The 24436-nt window shown below is 45.7% G+C and overlaps 3 protein-coding genes and 1 non-coding gene across 5 annotated transcripts; 3 read left to right on the forward strand and 1 right to left on the reverse strand.

The window, feature by feature from the left end:
- Positions 1 to 2677: 2677 nt before the first annotated feature.
- On the forward strand, positions 2678 to 7613 carry LOC101752661 (MLO-like protein 4). Its single transcript, XM_004978806.4, has 15 exons — positions 2678 to 3174; positions 3286 to 3343; positions 3802 to 4010; positions 4098 to 4214; positions 4311 to 4371; positions 4462 to 4553; positions 4815 to 4889; positions 5002 to 5087; positions 5485 to 5534; positions 5633 to 5673; positions 5773 to 5943; positions 6036 to 6071; positions 6299 to 6366; positions 6696 to 6756; positions 7056 to 7613. The coding sequence occupies exons 1-15, from the start codon at positions 3052 to 3054 to the stop codon at positions 7344 to 7346; spliced, it is 1539 nt and encodes a 512-aa protein (XP_004978863.1). The 5' UTR covers positions 2678 to 3051; the 3' UTR covers positions 7347 to 7613.
- An 876-nt stretch (positions 7614 to 8489) lies between these two features.
- On the forward strand, positions 8490 to 11191 carry LOC101786809 (nifU-like protein 2, chloroplastic). 2 transcript variants are annotated; one of them, XM_022829596.1, is made up of 4 exons: positions 8490 to 8683; positions 8782 to 8896; positions 9569 to 9879; positions 10813 to 11191. In XM_022829596.1, the coding sequence occupies exons 1-4, from the start codon at positions 8597 to 8599 to the stop codon at positions 11002 to 11004; spliced, it is 705 nt and encodes a 234-aa protein (XP_022685331.1). In that variant the 5' UTR covers positions 8490 to 8596; the 3' UTR covers positions 11005 to 11191. The 2 variants fall into 2 exon arrangements, with proteins under 2 accessions (XP_022685331.1, XP_004978862.1); XM_004978805.3 differs by having other exon boundaries at positions 8492 to 8683; positions 8782 to 8875; positions 10813 to 11181.
- A 688-nt stretch (positions 11192 to 11879) lies between these two features.
- LOC101786415 lies at positions 11880 to 13779 on the reverse strand. The gene is made up of 4 exons (XM_004978804.4): positions 13615 to 13779; positions 12821 to 12905; positions 12352 to 12741; positions 11880 to 12273 (listed from the first exon to the last, which is right to left on the reverse strand). Exons 2-4 carry the CDS (start codon positions 12887 to 12889, stop codon positions 12241 to 12243), a joined length of 492 nt encoding a protein of 163 aa, XP_004978861.1. The 5' UTR covers positions 12890 to 12905; positions 13615 to 13779; the 3' UTR covers positions 11880 to 12240.
- An 8082-nt stretch (positions 13780 to 21861) lies between these two features.
- On the forward strand, positions 21862 to 21934 carry TRNAR-UCU. The gene has a single exon. It is a non-coding gene; the product is annotated as a tRNA-Arg (tRNA).
- Positions 21935 to 24436: the final 2502 nt, after the last annotated feature.

The raw sequence follows: 24436 nt of genomic DNA on the forward strand, positions 1-24436 counted from the left end.
TGTTTTTTCAATAACTCCCTTCATTTTCCTTTGCTGAGTACTAACTGAAGTTGTTGTTGCTCTGTTGTTTTGCAGGATCATCCCAAGGACGCTGAGCTGCTGAACAAACCCACTGAGCACTACACGCAGATGGAGATCATATTTGGAGGGGGATGGCAACAAGCCACTGGGCCATGGGTTCTGGAGAGGCGCTGGGTGTCTTCTCAGGGTTTGGGGAGATAATGGAGAAGAAGGTGGACAAACAGCAACTGGTTGAACTCACCTCGAGTGAGCAGTAGGTGGACCAGATGACGGTCACCAAGCCTATTGGCTCTGGTGAGGGTTCAAAGACCCCTGGATGCTGTGCTGGGAACAAGAGGAAGAGGGTTGACATGTCAGAGGAAGAGGTGCTTATCCTTACCAACATGACAACAATGTCGCTATTGCCTTGAGGGAGGCTGGGCCTGAGCAGGTGCACCCTGACCTCTACAATGCTGTGATGCTGACCCCTGACTTCTCTGAGGTGGCCCTTATCGTTGCTTTTAGCCACCTCCTGGACAACAAGTTCCGGAGCAATGCGTTTGTGAAGATAGGCGAGAACCACCGCACTCTCTGGCTCAGGACCTGGTTGGGAAAGCACTACTACATGTGATGTAGTAGCTGCTACTACCTTCTAGCTCGGGGAAAACAGTTGAGCATGTCTCCATCCCTAACCACTCCCTTCTTTTGCACAGATCTCTATATACATAGGTCTGACCTGTTAAGGAGTACCCGATGTAGAGTTTTTAGTTGGTGGGTGTCACTGAAATCAGGAGCTCGATGGTGTACGTAGGCACGTGATTTAGATAGGTTCGGGCCGCTAGATCGCGTAATATCCTACGTTCTGTTTGTTATTTGCTTGTATTCGATTGAACTTGTCTTGAGGGGGCCCCTGCCCGCCCTTATATACTAGGGGAGTAGGGTTACAGGGTAGTTGTTATACAGGAGTACTAGTCGGATTCGACTAGAGAGTCCTACTCTAACTCGGAGGAGTAGTTTCCATGTCTTCGACTAGTCCCCTGGAGTCCATGTAGACTACGTCACCCTGTACCGTAGTCTTCATACCTTGATACGATTCGGTGTACGTCTCCTGATGTGGGTACGTATAAGTTTTCTGGTGGGCCCATAGGTGTATGGCCGACATGCATGCTGCAAGATGCTGCCTACATACTAAGGAAAACGAGGTATACCTTGCCTCGATTGCCTCATTATTAGGCAGCTCCTTGACGCGTGCATCTGCACTTGAGCTGAGCCTAAAGAAGAAGCCATGTCTCTTATTGTGTTGCGTTGTTTGTTTTTCAACGGTTGTGATGTTTATATACATGGCGATGATGATGCATAGCAATAACCGACCGAATGCATTAGCAACTGCCGGATCTTTGTAGGTGTTACCTCCTAATGATGCGGTTAGGGGTTCCTCTAACTGCCTCACTAGGAGGCAACCCTGCATCTGTCCTATTTTATAGGCAAGTACTTTACTTTTTCCTCAATGATGGCATAACTAATTTGGTAGGGTTGCTGGTTTAAGATAGTGTTTGTGTGGTTTCCCTAAACAACCATGGACACTATGCCTTAAGCCCCCATCCCTAACAAATAGATTCTGTCTGAGGTCTTTATTCACACCTACATAGCTTCCCTGACTTGTGATTTTGTTTCTATTCCTCATATTGGTGGTTTCGACTGGTGGCAATGGTGCTTGGAAATGTTGCTCGCTTCTACCCCAAGTTCATGGTTTCTCATGGTATTTGTTTCGAGAATATTGGCTCCAATCATAAAGCATGCACAATTTCTTCATCTGCTGTTCCCGTTGGAGTTACGGGTGGGAGTCCTTCTCAAGCTCGGGTGTTCAAATTTGATGTCAAGTTTCCTATTGTGGTTCTACTTTCGCTTGTTGAAGTCATGTGTGCAAGTGTTCATTGCTCCTTCTTGGTTCAATGCACTTGTCATGCAACAAACCTCTTAATGATCTGAAATTGTTCTAATTAGCTTTCTATGTAAATTTTTATTATATTTCAACTAATGACCTCCCTAATTAGATGTTTTAAACAATAGTTTATGCATTCAACCTTTGTTCTTTGCATTTCTGGATGCCTGTGCGTGATGGTAACCTTCAACAACATTCTGTGCATGGTGAGGGCACCTGAGCCCTATGCAGGTTACCAAACGCCATCTCTAAATGACAGTTTGGGGGTAGTTATGGGATCCACAACGACCTACCATAACAAGCGCACTTCCGATCCAACTAGCACCATAGGGTGTAGATTTGCCAATTGACACCTTTACACCTATGATATGACAGAGCTCGGGTCTGGCTCACGGCCCTAATGAGACTGTCCTGGCCAAACGCGCCCGAAGCCCACCCCACGGCAACGCTCAGGCTGAAGTTGAGCATCTCCAGAAAGAAAGGTCGGGGGTTAGTTTCTTTTCTTTCTTTTCTTTATAAAGGAGTCGGGGTCAGTTTGGTACGGCACGTGCACAGAGCAGCAGCATCCCCATCATCGTTAACAATCGATCGCGGCCGCCTTCCTCGTCCTCGTCTCGTCATTAATCAAAGCAAATCCCCATCAAATCAAGCTCGGGCAGCTAGCGCGCTCGTAGCTCGTGCTCGTGCCCGCCCATGTGACGTGCCGCTGCTTCCGCTGCTGGTGCTGCCCACCTCCCTCTCACTCACTCATCACTGCCTAACTGCGAAGCTGACCATAATGCTAGCGCTCAGCTTGCTCCTGCTGCCACTTGAATGCTTGGTGCTGCCGATGGATCCCGCGCCGACCGCACCAACCTCCCTCCCCACGCCTCGATCCGCATTAACTACTCCCCGCTTCCGTTCTTCCTCTCTCCTTCCGAAGTCCAAATCCCAATCCCCGTCGCCCAAATCCACAACCGAAACCATCCCATCCCAGAGGGAGGGAGGGAGGGGGGCGAGTAACCTGCGCTGCTGCGCCCCTCGCGCGCCCAATGCCGCCGTCCTAGGCTGTAGGCTGGGCCAGGCAGTGGCGTCGTCTACCGGAGCGGAGCAGCAAGCGGAGCGGAGGGATGACGGCGGCGGAGGAGGGGAGGTCGCTGGCGGAAACGCCCACATGGTCGGTGGCCACCGTCACCACGCTCATGGTCGCCGCATGCTTCCTCATCGAGCGCTCCCTCTCGCGCTTCGCCAAGGTCAGCCCGCCGGCCGCCACCTCGCCTAGCTTAGATACAGTACGTATGTGCCTGTGATTCGGCTGGTTCGCTTGGCTCACCTCGGTTGTTGTTGCTCTGCTCGCCCCGCAGTGGCTGCGCAAGACGAAGCGGAAGGCCATGCTCGCCGCGCTCGAGAAGATCCGCGAAGGTAATCTGAATGCTCTCGTGTCCTGAATCCTTGGACTAGATTTGTCTTACTCATTTCTAGTAGTCAAGTGAATCAGCTCATGCTTGTTACAGTAGTAGCTGTCTCCCGGCCCCTTTTCCCCTTTTGGCTTTAACCGCTATATCTAGTTACTTGCTTCGGCTCTCTGCCGCTCACCTGGGTAGCAGAGTATTCATGGAAGTCGTAACAACTGACAGATTGAGTGCTGATGCTGTTCGTGGGCTTGCACTCTTGAATTCTAGGATGTTACCAGTTTAGACACTTTTTCCACATTGTTTCCCAAGGTCTCTGCAGTTTTTTGCTATATGTTGCTTAGCAATCGTCTTGGTCTGCTACCAAATTAATGTCCGTAATTGCAATATGAAAACTTCCTGTCGCCGCTTCCACCAACAAGTTGTTCGACAGTATGCATCACCCAGAGAAACCATGGCTGCCTGCAGAGCTCATGCTGCTCGGCGTCATCTCACTGCTGCTGAGCCAGACGTCGCGCTTCATATCCGAGATCTGCGTGCCATCCTCGCTCTTCACCAGCCGGTTCTACATGTGCTCGGAGAGCGACTACAAGGACCTCCTGCAGAACAAGGGCGCCAACCAGACGGCTCTTGCTAAGACCATGTTTGGTGGCCAGTCGATGCACGTTTGCGGAGAGGTACTTAAGCGGTGGCGCTTCAATCCTGCAGAGGTTGTCGCTCCCGTTTGCTGATGACTGAGCTGGTGTTCTGCTGGTACTTTGCAGGGCCACGAGCCTTTTGTCTCGTATGAGGGCCTCGAGCAGCTGCATCGGTTTTTGTTCATCCTTGGTATCACTCATGTGTTGTACAGTTTTGTAACAGTGGTTCTATCCATGATTAAGGTTGGTCTTTGCTGCTTGTTGCTCATCTGACATTTTTACTCTTCTTTAATTTGTGAGCTTGTTGTGCTCCTCTCATGCACTCTGCCATTGGTGCAGATATATAGCTGGAGGAAATGGGAAACGCTAGCAGGTCCAATCGCTGCTGAAGAGATGAAAGGTAGGGCCATCAGCTGAAATGTGATGCATCTTTGGCCATTTGTAATGCAGCATCTGTTGATTTCTTCTACCTCACACACCACTCTCTCAGCTAGGAGAACCAAGGTGATGCGAAGGCAGTCTACCTTTGTTTTTCACCATGCTTCTCATCCATGGAGCAAAAATAAAGTACTTATCTGGATGGTAAGTTTCCTTTTCCATTCCTTGGTCAGGATCTGTACAAATTCTGATTGTATTATTCTTTATCTGGTAAACATGTTTTAAATAGTAAAAGCCTTATGTACTTGGAGTCCCAAAAACTGCAAATACTTATAATAACTATACTCTAAGAGTGCATGCTTCTTTCTGTTATAGCATGTTGAAATATGTGGCATATCTTGTGTGATCAATACAAAAGAATACTTGGATCGTGGAGTTTCTCTAATTTTCTCTGGAACATTGCAGCTGTGCTTTCTGCGTCAATTCAAGGGCTCCATCAAAAGGTCAGACTATTTGGCACTGAGGTTGGGCTTTGTCACAGTGAGTACTCCAAATATGTTTCCCTTGTTATAATTTTTCCTTTTGTATTAATGCTTACAGCATTCTAGTTTCCCCTGGATTATGATTTGCTTGCCTACCTTTTTGTTGTCAGTATCACAAGCTACCACATTCATATGACTTCCACAAATACATGGTACGGAGCATGGAAGATGATTACAATGGGACTATTGGTATCAGGTAATAGAACTTTCTCACTTTTCATCTGATGACTTTAATGAAATATTTAACGGATTCGTTAATTCATACATCAAAGTATGAATGTATACTGGTCTGAAAATATTTTTCCCATGACATCAGATATGATGAATTGATGACTGTCCTGAGAAAAATATTTCAAATACTTCCAGTGCACAGAAGCTCCATAGTGCCCCAAAATTTAGCATAATTCTTTACTCCTTGTCCTTGCAACCAATATGCCAGTAAACCTTCAGCTTTCTAAATTCAAAGAACTTGGTTACAGCATGCCCATGCCAGGAGATATTCATTTTTGTTTGTAATATTCTGTTCTATAGTTGTTGGAGTTATTGTTCAGGTATTACGTTCATTACATGAGCTAAAGTCCTTTTTGTTTCAGTTGGCCACTTTGGGCGTATGCGATCGTATGCATATTGGTCAATGTTCATGGTAATTCCCTACCCACCTATCCAGCCACCCCAAAGCTTTATAATCCTCATATGACACCATTTATATTTTCTTATATCTTTTTTTTTTGTGAAATGTAGGTATCAACATATATTTCTGGTTATCCTTTCTTCCTGTAATTGTAAGTATTACCCATGTTGCCTAATCAATGTACAAGATTCAGCTAATGATGTCTCTCTTATGCCTTGTCATAATTATGCACCTTAAAAAATTCAAACAGCTGGTCCTTCTAGTGGGTACTGAACTTCAGCACGTCGTCGCTCAGTTGGCTCTGGAAGTCGCAGAGGCAACAGCGCCTTATGTTGGCACACAACTCAAACTGCGCGATGATCTCTTTTGGTTTGGAAAACCTCGGGTCCTCTGGTGGCTCATACAGTTCATTTCATTTCAGGTGAGTCTTCTGCCACTCTAGAACTAATGTTATGCTTGGATGCTTACATGAATATCTTTTACCTCATTCTAACACTTGTTACATTCTTCCAGAATGCCTTTGAGCTGGCAACATTCTTATGGTCACTGGTGAGAATCTTCTTAATCTTTATAATTGGGAATAGATCGTTTTGGCACTAACAGCCAATAGTACAAGAGATATAGGATAGGTGCTGGTCTGGATCAAAGCTTGCTAGTACTGATGCTAAAACATAGTTTTTAAATAGTTTTTAAAAGACCAAAAAAGTTTTCAACTAATCGAATTCTCAGCTCTGCACGATTGGTTTATTATTTATACTTACATACATCTTGCGCAGTGGGAATTGAGTGCCCAAACATGCTTCATGAAGCACTATTACATGATTGCCATCCGCTTGATTTCTGGGTAAGTTCTTTTTTTTTATGATGAAAGAATTATGTATTTTGATTGTAGAAGAGCTGGCATCTCCTTATGTTCATGATATATTGCTTTGAGGGGGGAAATCACGAGTTAACATTTCACATCAGTTTCTATGTCAAAACTCCTTTAAAAATCAGAACATCATGACAAAACCTAATTTAATAATGATATCACCATACTTCAAACTTGTTCGTGTTACTTCAATCTATATGTGAGGTGGGGGTGTTATGTGCTAAACTAACTTTATTGTGATGTATTCTGTTTTTCCATTTAAACACAAGACTCAAAAAGAACTTCTCTTCTGAACATTGCAGGCTGCTAGTTCAATTCTGGTGCAGCTACAGCACACTGCCTCTTAATGTGATCATTTCTCAGGTACTCCTCAAGAGCAAACCTAGATTAACCTTATTCATACTTAGATAGCAATTCTTCCCATGATTTCATATATTCTACTCATAACCATCGTACCAACTTATCCTAGAGTTATCCCTTCATTTCGAATTGCATTTACTACTTATTAATGAACCGTTTTGATTCGTCTTCTGCACTTTATATTCAAAAAAGGATGTCTGAAAAGTGTTTTCCCCCCCTACGCAGCTGCTAATTTGATATGCTACTGCTGTTGCACTTTTATATTCACATTCACATTGTATGTAACTTGGCCGAGTTTGCAGATGGGATCCAAGTTCAAGAAGTCGCTGGTGTCGGAGAACGTGAGGGAGTCGCTCCACAGCTGGTGCAAGAGGGTCAAGGACAGGAACAGGCACAACCCTCTCTTCTCACGGAACGGGACCGTGACGACGAGGTCCGTGTGTTCCCTCGACACCACCTACGAGACCGACCACGAGACGAACACGGTGGGCACGCTGTCGAGGACGGTGTCGGCGACGTCCCTGGACGACAATCTCACCGTGGGCACCGTCGATGACGACGACGAGCCGTCCGGCATCGAGAAAGATGTTTGACATGCTGCTGATCTCGTAACCCCCACGTTGCCAGCCGGAGCTACACCTGTGTATTCGGAGGTAATAGGATGCAGTTGAGATCCTGATTTGCTGAAGAAAGAGGGCACAATCGCGCCTCTGCTGTACTATATTGTAAGAGAAATGTTGGGCGCTGTTGCCCGTCATGGCAACCAAATGAATCACTGTGTAAAACTATATTGTGCTTCAAAGTAGAAACTGAGCCGCGGCGACGGCGTGTAGCGAACCAATGGCTTTGTTCGTCAGTTAGGCCTGAAGCTCGTTGAACATGCCAAATATGCCCTTAAACAACGTAATCCATGCAAAGTATGAGCCTCTTATCTTATTTGGATCAAGATTAAAGAAGTTTAGCTTAGAATGAAACTAAAATAGGCTAAATTTTGAAACGAAGGGAGTACTCCTTAACATTAGAAATCACTAGTATACCTGTCCATGTGTAACAAGAGAAAAGTAAAAATAGAAGAAGACTTTCTTTTAGCATGCAAATTTTTAGGTAACAAAAATTTATTGTAACCGAATTGATTCTGGTGAAATTCTTACGCTACAGAAGAGATGGGGAACTTAATATAAGGATTTTCACACGCGAATTTCAGTTAGCTACTACCATACCCTAGAACCTAACACTACAAGCGTTGTATGGCTCGGTCAAACGATAGTAACTCTTTATGGTCGAATAGAATACTTCCTCCTATCACAAATTCGTTTTGATAAAAATCAAAATATTTTTTTTTGGAATTTTAACATTTTCTAGAAATAAATTACCGGAATTCTAACCATATACTGGAACCTATTATGCGTATTGGATGTTTATAATTTTATTGTGATAAAAATAATGATTAAGGTTGGGGGAAAATCAATCCAAGTCATTCGCAAAAAACAAAACAAAAAAGATCAATCAGGTCAAACAGGCACCCAACCGGCCAAGAAGGGTGCGGCTCAGACCCCAACCAGGCAACCAGCACCAGAAGCCAAGAACGACCACGATTCGTCGTCGTCGTGCCCAACTTCGCCGCAAACACCACTAAAATTTAACACAACATTTCCTTGATGAGAACGGAAAAGAAACAGTGAGAAATTGCAGCAATTCTTTTTTCCTAGGAAAAATAAAAGACAAGAACAAGGCAAAACAGCCACGAAGAGAGCTCCACGATTCCACCCACCCCGAATCTTCCCACGGGGCTCCAGCCAAGAACCGCGCGGAACAAGACACACCACGCTTCTCTTCTCCAACGATGCAGACGGCGGCGGCGGCTGTGGCGTGGGCGCCGGGCCCATCGCCATCCACCTCTACCTCCTCCTCCTCGCCTTCCCCCTTCAGGGTAAGGGTTCCGTTCCCCCTCCGTGCCCCTTCTTGAGTGGGGGGCCTTTCTTGCGTGACTCGGTCCGGCTGACGGGTTCTTGATTCGGTGGTGCGCAGGTGGGGTTTGCGTCGACGGCCGTGCCGGCTTCTTCCGCTCCCAGGCTCGTCGCCGCGTCCGCTTCCCTGGCCCGTCGGCGGCGGCGGCGGCAAGGTTCGTCCTTGTCACTCCCGGGTCTATTTCTCTTCCTGTTTCTTGCTTTGTTGGGGATTTTGTATTGGTATGGTGAGCTTGCTATGCTGTGTGCGTCGATAGTATGAGCAAGATTGGTGGGGTTTTTGTACAAAAATTATCTTGCCGTATGTCAATCCTGTAATTATACTGCGGCACCATCTGCTAAAAGAAGAATTTTGTACCCACAAACTGTGTTGTTGTGAATCCCCCCTTCACTTTTAGTATAAAGGCAAGCTATTTGCCGCCCCGTATTGATTGTTCACTTATGTTGTCCAAGGACAGCTAGCTCCAAGATGATTAATCTGTCGATATGGTGCCAAATGTTGTAGATGCAAAATTCTGAGGGTTGTGTGATATGCTTTGTAATCATGCAGTGACAAGCTGATGACATTGAATAAAAACTATTTCGTACACCTGGTGCCTATCCACAATGTTTCGTAGGAATAGCTGACACCTTCCATCGTGGATGCTTAGTTTGATCTGCAGGATTATTATGTAAGCTACTAGAAAGTTAGCCATTTTAGTGCAAACCTGGAGCATCTCCTAGAGTGAAATTAGGTTAGGCATTGGGGCACTCCAGAGTTCAGACTATTTGCCTGCATCATTTTTGTTAACTGATTAAACTGTAACACATGAAGTTACTGAAACTGTACCTATGTCCTGCTCAAGCAGTGGTTCAAGCTATTGCCAACCCAGACCCCGCGATCGAGCTGTCGTTGACTGCTGAAAATGTTGAGATGGTATTGGATGAAGTAAGGCCATACCTTATGGCCGATGGAGGCAATGTTGCGTTGCATGAGATTGATGGAAACGTGGTGAGGTTAAAGCTGCAAGGAGCATGTGGGTCATGCCCGGCTTCAGTAACAACGATGAAGATGGGTATCGAGCGACGCTTGATGGAGAAAATACCAGAGATTGTAGCAGTTGAACCCATCGCTGATGAGGAGACTGGGCTTGAGTTAAACCAAGAGAACATTGAAAAGGTAATCCTTCTATTGTTGACTAAATATTTCAATTAGCAAAGATCAGTTGATCCTTACAGGATGTCAAAGTAACACAGGCTTTATGTTGTTGAGTTATTGGATGAATTAGCCTAAAATAAGATCAAATTCTTCTGACATACAGTGTTTACCACCATTGTAGTGTACTTTGTAAGTCAAAGTCCAGAGCTTTCTGATGGATTGAGCTTACTATTGATTATTTTCACATTTTAGATCAATCTTTCTATTCTAGTTAAAGACTTGTTGTTAGCCATTTTTACCTGAACACGGTGAAAAAGTTTTGGCACTGCTAAAAAGCTTGACTTCAGTTTTTGGTTGGTAGTAGTAGGTTAGGGGACCTTTTCAGTATAGTTGCGACACGTTATTCTGACTATCTTTTTTGTGGCAGCTCGGTTAGTTGAGCTGATTTAGTTGAGCTGATTTCAATAGCATGAACCCGGAACTTGTATTCAGATCCTATGTAACTAGATGTGCGCCTCTGCCCATGTACGCACTGATGCATTTAGCTTTTCCCTCCTTGATGTATGTGGAGTAGCATTCTTTCAGGTGTTGACTGTGCTAAATTGGTACATCATGCTGTAGCTGATAGAGGAAGTGACTTTAGTCAATGCTATTCTGATATGCTCAGTTCTACCATCCATGGCTAGGTTTGTGATGTTCCAAGTTTACTTCCTGTAAAATGAAAGTGATCCAGAGAATGTACGGGGGCCAACAAACAAATGATGCTATTGCTATCTTGCTTTTATGATTTAATAATCTAGCTTCTTTGCAAATAGCCTTGAAGATATATTCTTCCACTCCTTTCTTCAGTGCATAACCCTTTTTTTTTTCTCGAGCTCCATAGATCATTATTTGTAGGATAAAGATTGGTGAGATAAAACTGGAAGGCAACTAACTTGTTTTCTCCTATATTAGGTACTTGAAGAGATTAGGCCTTACCTTGCTGGTACAGGAGGTGGTGAGCTCGAATTTGTTGCAATTGAGGAACCTATTGTCAAGGTTAGGCTTACCGGTCCAGCTGCTGGTGTGATGACTGTTCGAGTTGCCCTTACTCAGAAGTTCCGAGAAAAGATCCCTAAAATCGCAGCTGTCCAGCTATTGTCGTAAGCAGCCTAGAACATTTAGAAGCCAGCCACAACCACAACAATGTAAATGTATTTGCAATAATCATAATGTGTAGCCTCCTAATGTGTGTTTGGCTCCACCTCAGCTATTAACAATGATCGTTACAGAATGTTGTAAGGATTCTTTTGCTGGATGGATTTATAATAGAGTTTTATTTCAGTCTGCACAATCTGTGCTCGTTTTTTTTCCATGTTGTAAACACGAGGGAATATAAACTATGCCCAGTTGGAGCCTAATGAAGTTATCAACGCAAGATTTAGGGAAATTTCCATTCTATCCCTTTATACAAGGTAATTAAGTTTTTAGGTCTAATGGTCGTCATCCAACATATACTTGGGAAATGCAGTAACTGTTCAGGTCATGCAGTAGTTGATCTTTCATTTTTCTTGTACAATAATATACAGAAAACACAACAGCAATACAACAAAATGAAAAGGTTTTTTGATTGGTCCTTTTCAGTTGGGAGCGGGTCGATCTTAATATACGAAACGCAAAGTCGAGCAAGCTCCATAAATAGTTTTAGTTTTTCATATTGCACATTGCCAACACATAACCAGGAAAGAAAATGCCAGACACCACTAGCGAGATTTAGACTTCATGGCGATTATCCTCTGTAAAGCCTCAGATACAATCCCCAGGATCATAAAACATGACTCCATCTTTTGCAACATAGTATGCTTGTATAAATTAGTAGCCAGCTATTGAATTGCCAACTGGACAGTAGTGCTTTTTTTTTTAATTACTGATCCGCAACTAAGCTGCAGGTTCACAATCAACAACAGTTGGCCTTTGAAAAAGCTCAGATATATGAGGCCAATTCACTCTACCACACATTAAAAAAAAATGTGACAAGGACAAAAAAATAACATAGTTTTTTCAGGGGACAAATCCCAAATGGCAAGTATATAAACCAGTTGAACCCATCCAAAGTTCATAACAGCATAAAGAGATAATGCAGAGAATCCTAGTATATTCAAATTGCCACAAGGAAATCGTCATCAGTAGACAGAACTAAATCTAAATCATGCACGATGCCAGATAACTCATACCATCACATCATCATTTGGTCATAAGAAATCCAGACAGTATACCCAAGTTCATTTCCCAAATTTCAGAACTTTAACCATTGCTTGATCACCTAACTAGTCTTGGAAGGCATACATTGATGATTCAAGATTTGATGTACCCTACCGATCCAGCTCTTGACCACAGAGGAACCTACTCATGGCGTGCAGCTTCCACCAAACGAACCTGACCACAATTGAGCAGACAAATCAAATAAGCTTACTCGGTATAAGGACAACTTTGGAAGGTAATCAAGGAACCTACCGTGGGATCTCTTGCCCAGAAAGACCAATAGATACTAAAAATCACAGATGTGACCATAAATGATATTGTTAGGTGTAGCAACTCCGGATAAAGCTCAATCATCCTAAGGTGGAAACACGCGTTGAGAAATAGGAAGGCCTGCAAACTGCCATTCCATGCCACAACCATTGCCCAAGGAGCAGTATCGGGAAAAGAAGAGGCAATAATGCCGAGCAATACTGAAACGAGGGCAATGATGAAATAAAATGTGCACAATTGAGCAGACGTATGGTTGTGTTGGTAGATCCTGTTGAGCAGAGCTGCTTTATCAGTCCAAACAACAAAAGCCGCTCCAAAGAAACATATCATCTTATACTTCTTCATTCTGTGGTTTGCTATAGCTTTTTTCACCTGCACAATCACATAACTTATTGGAACAAACGACACCTTATTACACTGCAATAATACAAACAATAGAATTTCCTTTTACCTCAGGTGTCATATTTGTACGGTCTATCTCAGGATCACTGAAAATATCACGGAGGCTCTGAATCACCATTGGCAACAGCGCTGATCTGAAATGGTGAAACAGAAAAATTGTGTCAGCAACCAGTCGGCATTGCATGATGCTTTCTAGTTAGTGTATTGGACTGATGCAACAAAGAAAAATGAAGATTAGTTTCAGTGAAGGCTGGCTGTGGCATGGCTGGGGGCTGGGCTCGATCGGGCTGTTACATTCCTATATATTGGAACTGATACAGCAAGTGAAAATGAAGATGTTCCATCGAAGGCTGTGCCAATGCTAGGTGTAGCATTCGATTGGGCTGATGCTTTGCTAATTGCTATACATTGGACAGATGCAGCAAGCAAAAAAGCTGAAGATTTGCTTCAGCAAACACGCAGTGCCGCGTCGAGGCGCCAGCGTGCCGCGTTAAATCGGGCGAGAGCCGCCGTTGCTGGTGCCCCCAACTCGATTACGGCCGCCCCACGGTCGCCGCCACGCGCCCGATTGGGCGCTGCCGAGGTCGTTCCCCGTGCTCTCGCCGGCGTACGACCTCGGCAGCACGCGTCCCCTAAATCGGTCGAATTCCCCAACTCGACCGCACCGCTTCTTCCGCTGCTTCCAAATTCCCACCTCCTCCCCACCCACTAATCCAAACCCTAGTCTGCCCCGTGGCTCAGCGAATCGCCACGCGCCGCGCCGCGGCTTCCTCCCAACCGCGCTCAAAATCAACCCCAAATCGAGAGAGCAGGCGAGTCCGAGTCCGAGCCCGAGTTCCGTACCTGCGACGCCGCGGAGGAGCGCTTACAGGAGGTAGCGGCAGCGCGGTCGCCCTGGTGAAGCGGCGCCGGGTAGCTCGATGGAGTGGCGGCGCGGCCGCCGCAAATCGAGCGCGAACTGCGGGCGGGGGAGGCGAGGCGGTTCGAGGAAATCGGGGTTTTGCAAGCCCTCCCCACTTTACGTTTCCAGAAAGAATACAATGCGTATTCATTTTAAAAATGTAAAATGGATATATTCGACTTGCCTATTGCTATCTCATAAAATGTATTAAAAAATCGATACTCAATTAACCAAAACCTTTTAGCCAAAAAATGCACCGTTTGATGGTTAAAACACAATGTAATCTGACTTTTAAATATATACTTTTTATACACTAAGCATATTTTTATTTCGCTAATAAACATTTGATATTTATTTTTTACAAAACTATACCTTATATTTTTTTCTGATGGCGTATCTTCTAAAACATGGGAAGTTTATTGTGGAGAAAAAAAAGAAACATATTACTCCCCAATGTTTTAACTATCTAGCTATGTCACAATTTGCACAGCCGCTATAGTCCACTATTTAGTATAACACTGTTGTAGCGGCAGTTGGTTTCAACCGCTATAACTTCACTAGCTGTTATTTGGAACATTGTTACTCCCTCTGGTGGGGAAAAGATGAAGTTTTGACAAAAATTGTGCTTGCCACTAGCTTGTTTTTCTGGTGTGAAATATCATCCTTTCCGACCAAAGGGATTGATAGTTGTAGGTTTCATGGAAAAATTGAATTAATAAAAACTTAGCTAATACTTCCTTCGTTTCAAAATGTAGGTCGTTTTGGTTTTTTAGATACATAGATTTTGGAGGGAGTATTATTTTTACTTTACTTCGGTGAAGGTGATGGCTTAGAAACCATACCCCTTGTTTGTATCCAGCTCAAAAGTTTAAATTAGTATAGAAATAATAAATAATTTATTTATACTCAATATAAATGTTTTGCTTGAAAGGCTATGTTGTTGTTTGTTTGTTATAAATGTTTTGCTAAGAGCCTAAGAAATTGGTTAGCTCAATCTGATAATATTTCTCCAGTGGCTTGCCAATGCGACCATGGCTCTAGGCATTGGGCTCTATTCTCCAGCACACTGTGGATGACTGTAGCAATGAAGGCCCAGTCCAGCTAACCCATCAACTCCGCACAGTGGCCCTAGACGAGAATCAGGTTCAGCTCTGATCCTATGCCATCACCTCCTGCCCCCATTTAAAGCCACTTTTATAATGTTCCGGTTTCTCTAACTGGTGAATTCTAAAAGGAAAAAAAATAGCTTCACCAACTCTAGTTTATTTGAAGGAGACGTTTTGCTACAATAAAATATTTTCCGAATATTCTCTAGAAGCTGGGTCCGTTTTGGAAGTAGAATCCCTCCCATATAGACCTTAGTACCTGAAAATCAAATTAGAATTTAGAATCTTAGTAAAATGAAGCTAGAAGAAGGCGAAATATCCGGTGGAAACAGGCGAACGATTAAAAACTGTGAAAATTAATCGAAAGGCTTAGTTTGAAGTTTAAGAAAAATTGAACTTGACACATCCGTGATTCATTTCTTATGCCTCCCTATCCGCCACCAAAACCACCGTACTGCTGGCATTTCAAAAAGATTTTATTTCTACATGTATCATGTGCTTCATCTTCTGTACTACCTCCGTCTCAAATCGTAGGTTATTTTAGTTTTTCTATGTTTATATATATTTGTACGCAAATTTGGAAAATTTGGAAGTGAGGGAGTAGGATGTAACAGTGAAAAAAATTAAACAAAAGGAAAGATCGAGCGTGCGTAGCATACTGAATGGATAAAGTGGCCCATCGATCAGGTGCGCGCAAGCCGGGTGACATCGTGTTGGGGCCGACGTCCAAGTTCAAGAAAAAGGAAAGAAAAAAACAAGAAAGAGGAAGAAGTATTTCCGATCGAATTCGCATCCCGAAAATGGAAGGTTACCTTGGCGCGCTGGCTCTTTATAAGCCGGCCGGCGGCGGCGGCGCAGCCCTGATGCCCCTCGCGTCGCCGATGATTAATTCCTTTATTTCACGCCCACGACCTGCTGATCCACGGTGCGGCAGTACGAGATTCTCCGGAGGCGACATGGACGTGGACCTCGAGAAGGGTGGCTCGCCGTCTTCCGACAGCGGCGGCACCGCGAGCCTCGCCGGCGAGGACGGCTGCCATCCCCAATTCACCTGCGGTTCTGGAGGAGTCAACTCTTGCGACCGCCACTACTACTTCGGCCTGCCCAACGGATCCGTCTCCGGCATGTTCCTGGTCTCACTGCTGTTCGTCGCGCTCGCCGTGGTCCTGCTGCCGCGGACTCACCCCGCCGCGGCCGCGGCGGACGGAGCGGCCGAGCCGCCGCCGCGGCCGCTGCAGCAGACGGTGTCCGTCGTGTGGACTGTCTCGCTTCTCGTCTGCTCCTACCTCGCCTGTTGGACCTACACCTTCTCGCGCACCATGGGCGCCGCCGCCGTCTTCTTCCGCGTCGTCGCCGGCCCCGTCGCGGGGATGGCCTCCGCGCACCTCTGCACGGCGTGGGCCGCGGGGCTGCTCGGCTACGCTCTCGCGGAGCACCGGCTGCACGTCGGCAGCGAGCGCACCGCCGACGAGGCCGCCGCGCGCACCCTGCCCAGCTCCAGCCTGGGCAAGAGGGAGAAGTTCACCGCCGTGCAGGGCGTGTTCCTGGCGAGCCTGGCGACGCTGGGCCTGGGCGCGCGCGTGGCGTGGCTGGTCTTCTTCCCCAGCTACGGCGACGAGAACGCCAGCTCCGTCGTGGCCGAGCTCTCCGCGCTGATCTGAATGGACCTCTACTTGTGGCCATTGCTCGTGGTCTGCTTCTTGCTGCAAGAAGCTCTCGTCTCCCTGGATTCCTTGACGCGCGTCTACTTCTGTTACATGGCGTTCGGCTTCCTCCGCGCAATGGTGAGCGAGTGGATCTGGGTGTACTGCCTCGGGATGGAGATGATGGCCATGGCGGCGTTCTTCGGCTACATGATCGCAGTCAGCGAACGCTGCAAGGACATCTTGGCAAGATATAATCTATGAATTAAGCAATGCTGTCAAAATCTGCTACTTCAGAGTTCAGAGTTCAAACTTGAAAAAAAAATACAAAATGATTGAAAAGATTTGATGATTCTACATTTATAAACAATTGGATTGTGTTCATTTTTTCTAAAAAAAACATAGCATTTATTTATTTTTGTTTTGTGTATCATGGACAGGGAGGGAAGGCGGCAACTAAGCTTGGCAGACCTAGGTGGTGATGACTGTGCTGAGGCCACATCGGAAACTGATGAAGGGGAAGCACGCCAGGAGCCAGCTTCATCCTCATTCTGAAAGGATGGTTGAGCTCAAAGCTGCCATTTCAAAGAATACCATAGCTTGATCACTCATTCTCTGTAAATTGGAAGATCACAATGTGCCCTTGATACTGTCTCGGCTAAGTTGTGCTCTGAGCCTCTAACGTATACCTTGTTGTTTTATTCATAGTCTCATACAATATATTTGTAATTTTCGACTTTGTCGCATGAATGACCTGTGCCACGCCGAGGGAGTATTTGACAACATTGTTGCTCCGGTAAGCGCTATTATTTGCCTTTGCCTCCATCATCTGCGAGTGCGAGCTCTCCTTTCTGATCTGGGATGGCTCAACATGTGCTTCTAGGCCTTGTTCATGGCAAGCTCTCCTGCTGCACGAAGCTCTTGTCTCGATCACTTCATCGTTTACGTCTTTGGCCACTACATCGCTTTCAGCCTTTTGCCGCATCGTGGGCTTCTTGGTGAGCAGCATGATAATGCGGTCAACATGATAACCAGATGATAGAATTTCAGAACAAATTTGCAGGAACACAGTTTCTGAAAGCTACATAATTCCACTACACTTACTTTATAGTAACACACATGAGACATTGATATAGTAGTCCTCACTTTCAGCAAAACTTTCCACTTTCACTTCGCATTGAACTAAGCAACTAACCAGCCCCATCAGAAAGACGTACCAGTATACTGTGTAGACATACATGTACTAGGATTCTATCTGGACCATGAGTCCTATGCTTGTAATACTCCTATACGGAGATCTCCTGTAATTCATCCAGGATAAGATCTCTTCCGTCCTATATATATTATATATATGAACATGACAGGCGCCCTCAAGGGTAAGCCGTTCCATAATATTCCACATGATATAAGAGCCTCCTTCTCCAAAGAAACATCTACTTGCGCATAGCAATCTTTTTTCGTCGATGTTCATGGTGTCGACCAGCTCCTCGGCAGCTTCATTGGCAATGTTTAGCATCCCGGTTTCGGAGAAACTTACAAGGGATAACTTTCTTGTGTGGTGAGCACACGTCATGCCTGCTATTCGTGGGTCACGCCTGATCGGCATCCTGGAGGGCTAATCGCCCCAACCACCGGTGATTCTTCGCGTTGAGAAAGCTGACAAGGTCGTGGAAGAAGTTGAAAATCTGGCCTACGTGACTTGGATTGTGCAAGATCAACAGCTTCTTTCGTATCTCTTGTCCTCCATGATTAGGGAAATCCCGGTACAAGTTTCTTCTCATGAACATGTTGCCTCCTTATGGACGGCGATTACTAAGATGTTCTTAGAGATAATAATTTGTTGTTTGCTAGAAATCATATTGAGTTGGTTTGTGATGCCTGTCAACAGGCTAAAAGTCATCAATTACCATATCCTAGATTCTCAAGTGTGTCTTCTTTTTCGCTGCAGTTAGTCTTCTCAGATGTTTGGGTCCGCCCCCAAGTCTATTAGTCACTATCAATATTATGTAAGCTTTATTGATAATTTTAGTAAATTTACATGGATTTTTGTTCTAAAAAACTAATCTGATGTCTTTCAAGTGTTTCTCAACTTTCAACAACTAGTTGAACGACGGTTCAATCGAAAAATTATGACAATGCAAACTGATTGGGGTGGCGAGTATCAAAAACTTAATTCTTTCTTTCAAAGTGTTGGAATTACACATTATGTTTCCTGTCCTCATGCTCACCAACAAAACGGCTCTGCTGAACGCAAACATAGACACATCGTAGAGGTGGGTCTTGCCTTTCTTTCTCAAGCTTCCATGCCTCTTAAATTTTAGGATGAAGCATTCTTAACGACCATCTTATCAACCGAATTCCTAGCCGCATCCTTAATTTTTCTACTCCCTTGACTCCCTTATTTGAGGAACAACAAGATTACTCTTTTCGTCCAGTTTTTGGTTGTGCATCTTGGCCCAATCTTCATCCTTATAACAAGCATAAACTTCAATTCCGATCTAAAAAATGTGCTTTTCTTGTCTATAGCAATCTTCATAAGGGTTATAAGTGCCTTGACATCTCTACAAGATGTGTCTATATTTCTCGTGATGTTATTTTTGATGAAGCTATTTTTCCCTTTCCTCAATTGCATGACAATGCCAGATCTCGTCTCCAACAAGAAATTCTTCTTTTACCTGCTAAACTTTAAATCCTGACGGAGGTCTGAAATCTGGTGGTACTAATGTGACTGATGCTCTACCCGAGCCATGTGAGCTTTCTTCTGTGGATGCAGGTCAAAATAATCAAACTACTCCTCCGATGGTGGTCTTTCCTTTTTTGGGTACATTTGGAGATGCTTCTTTCCCTTCTGGGCTTCCTGCCATAGCCGGCTCACCAAACGAAGCTGATACGGGCGCGGATCCCATCGTTGATTTGAGCGACCAGGCACCGACAACAGCTGATTCGCTTTCTACCACTCCTGAGGCGCCATCTGTCCCTACTCCGGTTCCCTCCCCAACTGACGTGCCGGCATCATCATCAGAGCCTGGATCTTCTGTGGTTGATCCTTCTACTGCGACTGTGCTCCCTGGATCTACTGCGGCGCCCTCTGGATCTTCTACACCGGCTGGTTCTGTTGTACCACGTTCCAGTCGTTTGCCGCTGCCCCCTCCTAGTCCTGCTCGCCCTATTCATTGACTGTGTCACCGCACTGTCCTCGTACACGCCTATAGGATAACATCCGGATTCCTAAAGTCTTCACTGGTGGTACGGTTCGTTATGGTCTTCTTAGTGCAATAAATAACCTTGAATTGGTGTCTTTGGGCGCTGCTCTCTTGTCTGATGATTGGAAAGCAGCCATGGATGATGAACTTTCTACTCTTATGAAGAATAAGACTTGTCATCTTGTCTCCGCTTGGCCAGGATAGAATGTTATTGACTGCAAGTGGGTTTATAAAATCAAACGACGAGCTAATGGTTCTATTGATTGTTACAAAGCACAACTTGTTGCTAAAGGATTCAAACAATGATATGGTTTGGATTATGAGGACACATTCAGTCCTGTGGTTAAGGCAGCCACTATTCGACTTGTTTTGTCCTTAGCAGTGTCAAAACAGTGGAGTATTCGCCAACTAGATGTTCAGAACGCATTTTTGCATGGTGTTCTGGAGGAGGACGTCTATATGAAGCAACCTCCTGGGTATGAGACCAAGCTCTTCCACGCTATGTATGCAAGCTTGACAAGTCCCTTTATGGTTTGAAACAGATGCTCCATGCATGGTATTCTTGTTAAACTCTAAGTTGCAAGACCTTGGTTTTCAGGGATCAAAGGCCGACACATCACTTTTCTTTTTTCAACAAGATGGTATTACTATATACTTTCTTGTTTTATGTCGATGACATTATTGTGGTTAGCTCAAGTGATGTTGTTGTTGATAAGCTTTTACATCATCTTCGTGATGCCTTTGCTCTTAAGGATCTTGGCTCGCTTCATTATTTTTTGGGTATTGAAGTATCATCATGCAAGGAGGACTTGTTGCTGACTCAAGCTAAGTATGCTAGAGAATTGGTGTGTAAAGTTGGTCTCAAGGATTGCAAGGCCACTCCTACGCCTATGGTGCTTTCGGAAAAATTGGTAGCCAATGTTAGTGATCCACTTGATGTTGAATTGGCTACGAGGTATAGAAGTATCGGGGGAGGTCTTCAATATTTGACCCTCACTCAGCCTGACTTGGCTTTTGCGGTGAACAAAGTGTGCCAGTACCTACATTGCCCTACTTCAGCGCATTATACAATAGTTAAATGGATTCTTCGCTATGTCAGTGGCATGGGCTCAAGATTGTTCGTCTCCTTCCTCCATGATTAGTGCTTTTTCGGATGATGATTGGGCTGGGTGTTCTGACGATGATCGTTCTACTGGTGGCTTTGCTGTCTTTTTCGGTGCTAATCTGATTTCTTGGCATGCAAAGAAACAGGCAACTGTGTCTCGTAGCAGTACTGAGCCTGAGTATAAGGCGCTTGCTAATGCGACTGTTGAGGTTATTTGGGTGCAAACACTTCTTGATGAGATGGGTGTGCTGCAACATAAGGTTCCTGTTTTATGGTGTGACAATATTGGTGCTACATACCTCTCTGCTAATCCAGTGTTTCATGCCCGCACCAAACATATAGAAGTGAATTTTCATTTTGTTAGAGAGCGAGTTTCTCAGAAACAACTTGATGTTCGTATTATTTCTTTCAATGATCAGCTGGCTGATGGATTTACCAAGCCTCAAACCGAGCGTTGTCTTCAAGAGTTTAGAAACAATCTCAACGTTTGCAAGTTGTGATTGAGGGGCGATGTAGACATACATGTACTAGGATTCTATCTGGACCATGAGTCCTATGCTTGAAATACTCCTATGCGGAGATCTCTTGTAATTCATCCAGGACAGGATCTCTTCCGTCCTATATAATGAACGTGACAGGTGCCCTCAAGGGTAAGCCGTTCCATAATATTCCACGTGCTGTATACTACCACTCCAGTCTGTGATGACGTCTATTTTGCTTTCAACATCTTCACAACGCCAGCCAAACTACTAAACTCACTGTCATTGGCTTGGTTGAAATGGTCGCTTAAAAACAAGGCTTGGTTAAAATGCAGCATCTTTTTCTGAAGAAACAAGACAGATAACGGCCAGCTAGGTCTCTACAGCCAGCTGAAGGTGGGAGTGGGACATGGAACCACGCTCACACTTGGATTACTACTAGTAGACACCTGTGTGGCTGTGCCATAAGTTCATGACACTTCATACATATATATTCTCATAATTTCTGTCAAATTCAGATGGCTTCCCTTTCAGTGGAGCTTAAAAACTCATACAGTTAAGAATAACTGGAAGTCTGGAAGGAGCCGGAGGTGAGCATGTGGTTGTACTATAAAATTTTATATTAAAGTATGATTTACCGTACACATTGAACCGCGCCTGTGGCCTAATGGATAAGGCGTCTGACTTCTAATCAGACGATTGTGGGTTCGAGTCCCACCAGGCGTGTGCCAGTTAGATTTTGCTGGTTTTCTTTTTTAATCTGTTTTGTATTCCGATTATTAGTTAGGCTCTCTAATGGATATAAGGCGTCTGACTTCTAATCAAACCTTAAAACCTTGTCTAGTTGGACAAACTGTCCAAATAGACCCTACCCTCGATGTTGCTGATTGTAACCAAAAGGGCCAATGCCGACGTTCATTGAGCATAGTAATAACCTGATTTGCTGCTTTATAAAAAAGCTTTTGTAGTTTAATATCCAAAACTAAGGACATGCTATCCAGGTATCGCCAATTTATGAATTGTTTATGATCCGCAATTGTGAGTCATCGGATATCTTATTTTTGAAACCAAGGTCATTGGATATCTTCTTACCTCCAACCCATCAACTTTTCTCGTGTGCTTCCCATGTGGGCGGCAGGCAGGGGCCAATAGCTCCCCGTGACACCAAATTTTCCACTGAAAAAATTGAAATTCAAATAAATTTTAAATATTTAACACAGTTGCCCCCTAACAAGCAAGAAAATCAGTTTCCGGCTCCGCCCCTACCCATGTGGCATGGTTGTTCTTGTCAGCACCTCTAGCTGCAGTGCGCCATGCCGCGGTACGCCGCGCTGCCCGCGCCGGCGCGGTCCAACTGCAGCCGCGTCTTCACCACGTCCGTCGGCTGCAGGCAGCACGCCTTGACCCCGCCGCCCAGGGACCCCGCCATCGCCTTCACGTGCGGTGGGATCGGCCCCTGACACCAGCCCGGGTTGTCGGCGGGCCACGCCACCTGCAGCAGCGACAGCGGTGGGGACGACGACTTGGGCGAGGAGGTCACGACAACGGCCATTGATTGTTGATCAGGATCGATTGGAGCGGTGGAGAAGTGAGCCTCGATCAGGTGTTTCTTCCTTATCTCTGCGAGGATGCCAATGCGCCGAGCCCGAGCGTTTCTCTCTCCCACGGGTTCAGGTCGGGTGGGACCATGTTGCTGATGTGGGCATACTGACCGCGTGCTCATGCAGGCCGCGTTGAACACTTGGACGTCAGACGTGGTGCGGAGTTGCCGCGAAGGTAGTGGGTCCCACTTGCAAGGAGCAGAGCCGCCGGTTATAGATGGCCAGATGGACCAGGCCCGCTGGGCTGCCTGAGGCCCGACACTAATCCGTTTCGGCCTACAGTCAATAGTGCCTAGGCCAGCTCGGCACTACATGTTCGCAGTGCTTGGCTGCCACATAGGCCTGTAGTGCCGGCCCGGTTCGGCATGATTTTTGGACCGGCCCAACGTCGGCCTGAAAACATCACCCTGCTCGTATAAATAAGAAAAACCCTAGACTACTCCCTCATTTCTCCCTTCCACTCCACCACCCAACAGCCGCCACCATCCTCTCCTTAGCCGCCTCCACCGCTGCCCGCTAGCAACACCTTTACAGCCGATAGTCGCCCCTCCCTCCCTTCTTATTCTTCAGTCGAGATCCGCGCCGACCGCCTCTGCCGTGGGGCCATGGCCGGGCGCCTTCGCCAGGGCCACGACCAGAAGCCCCTACGGGATGCCGTCGCCGTGGAGCTGCTCCTCCCTCCCTCCTTCAGCTGGGATCTGCGCCGTCTGCCGGCTGTCATGGGGCCGCGGCCAGGCGACGCGCCGGCCACCACGCCAGGGGCCACGGGCGGAAGTCATGGCAACAGCCGCCACCGTGGAGGCAGGGCAGGTGGCCACGCTGGCCTCCACCGCCGTGGGGGAATGGCACGCCACGACGGGGATTCATTTCTTATGGATGGATTTGGGCTGTGTATGTTTTTGTGATGGATTCGTGAATTTTGATGATTCATGCGATGATTTCCTTTGATTCTTGCATCTTGATTCCATTACTTCTCTCTTGCTTGTAGTGCCTGGCCCGGTCTATAAAATAGACCTAGTGCCGGACCTAGGCTAGCAGTTCGACATGCAGTGCCGGTCCGGCTCGACACGAAACACCTATCGGGCCTGATAGTGCCGGGCCTGACCGGGCCGGGTCAAATCGGGCTAGTGCTAAGTGGTCCATCTGGCCATCTGTACTGCTGGTCCGCTCATGTGTCCCCGCGACGCTATGTGCCTATGGCCCCACCTGTCATCTTCGTAAGCCGTCCATTTGGTGGTGAAGGTAGCGCGTTGGACGGACGGTAAGCCTGTTCTTTGAACCCCGTGTTTTTTTTCAAGAGTAAAATTTAAGATAACCAAACCTCGGTGCAAATATAATGCTTCACAATGTTACGAAGAACTGTACTCTTTTTGTCAAGCACTTCGGGACATTAACTGACATCATGAGCCCACACGAAGGCAAAGTGGCGCTTCGAAAAGTGCAAGGGCGATTCACATCTTTGAGTACTAAAACGGTGTGGTGTGGTTAGGAAAGATCAGAAAAATGTAAGTAAAATTTCTAGTGATTTAGACCATAAGAACAGCGGAGGAGCTAGACCCCTTTGGTGTACGCCATTAATTATTATTATTGGGACTACAATTTTAAGTTTCCTTTTCTTTTTATTATA

Source organism: Setaria italica, chromosome VIII (assembly GCF_000263155.2).
Source record: "Setaria italica strain Yugu1 chromosome VIII, Setaria_italica_v2.0, whole genome shotgun sequence".
NCBI classification, from domain to species: Eukaryota; Viridiplantae; Streptophyta; class Magnoliopsida; order Poales; family Poaceae; genus Setaria; species Setaria italica.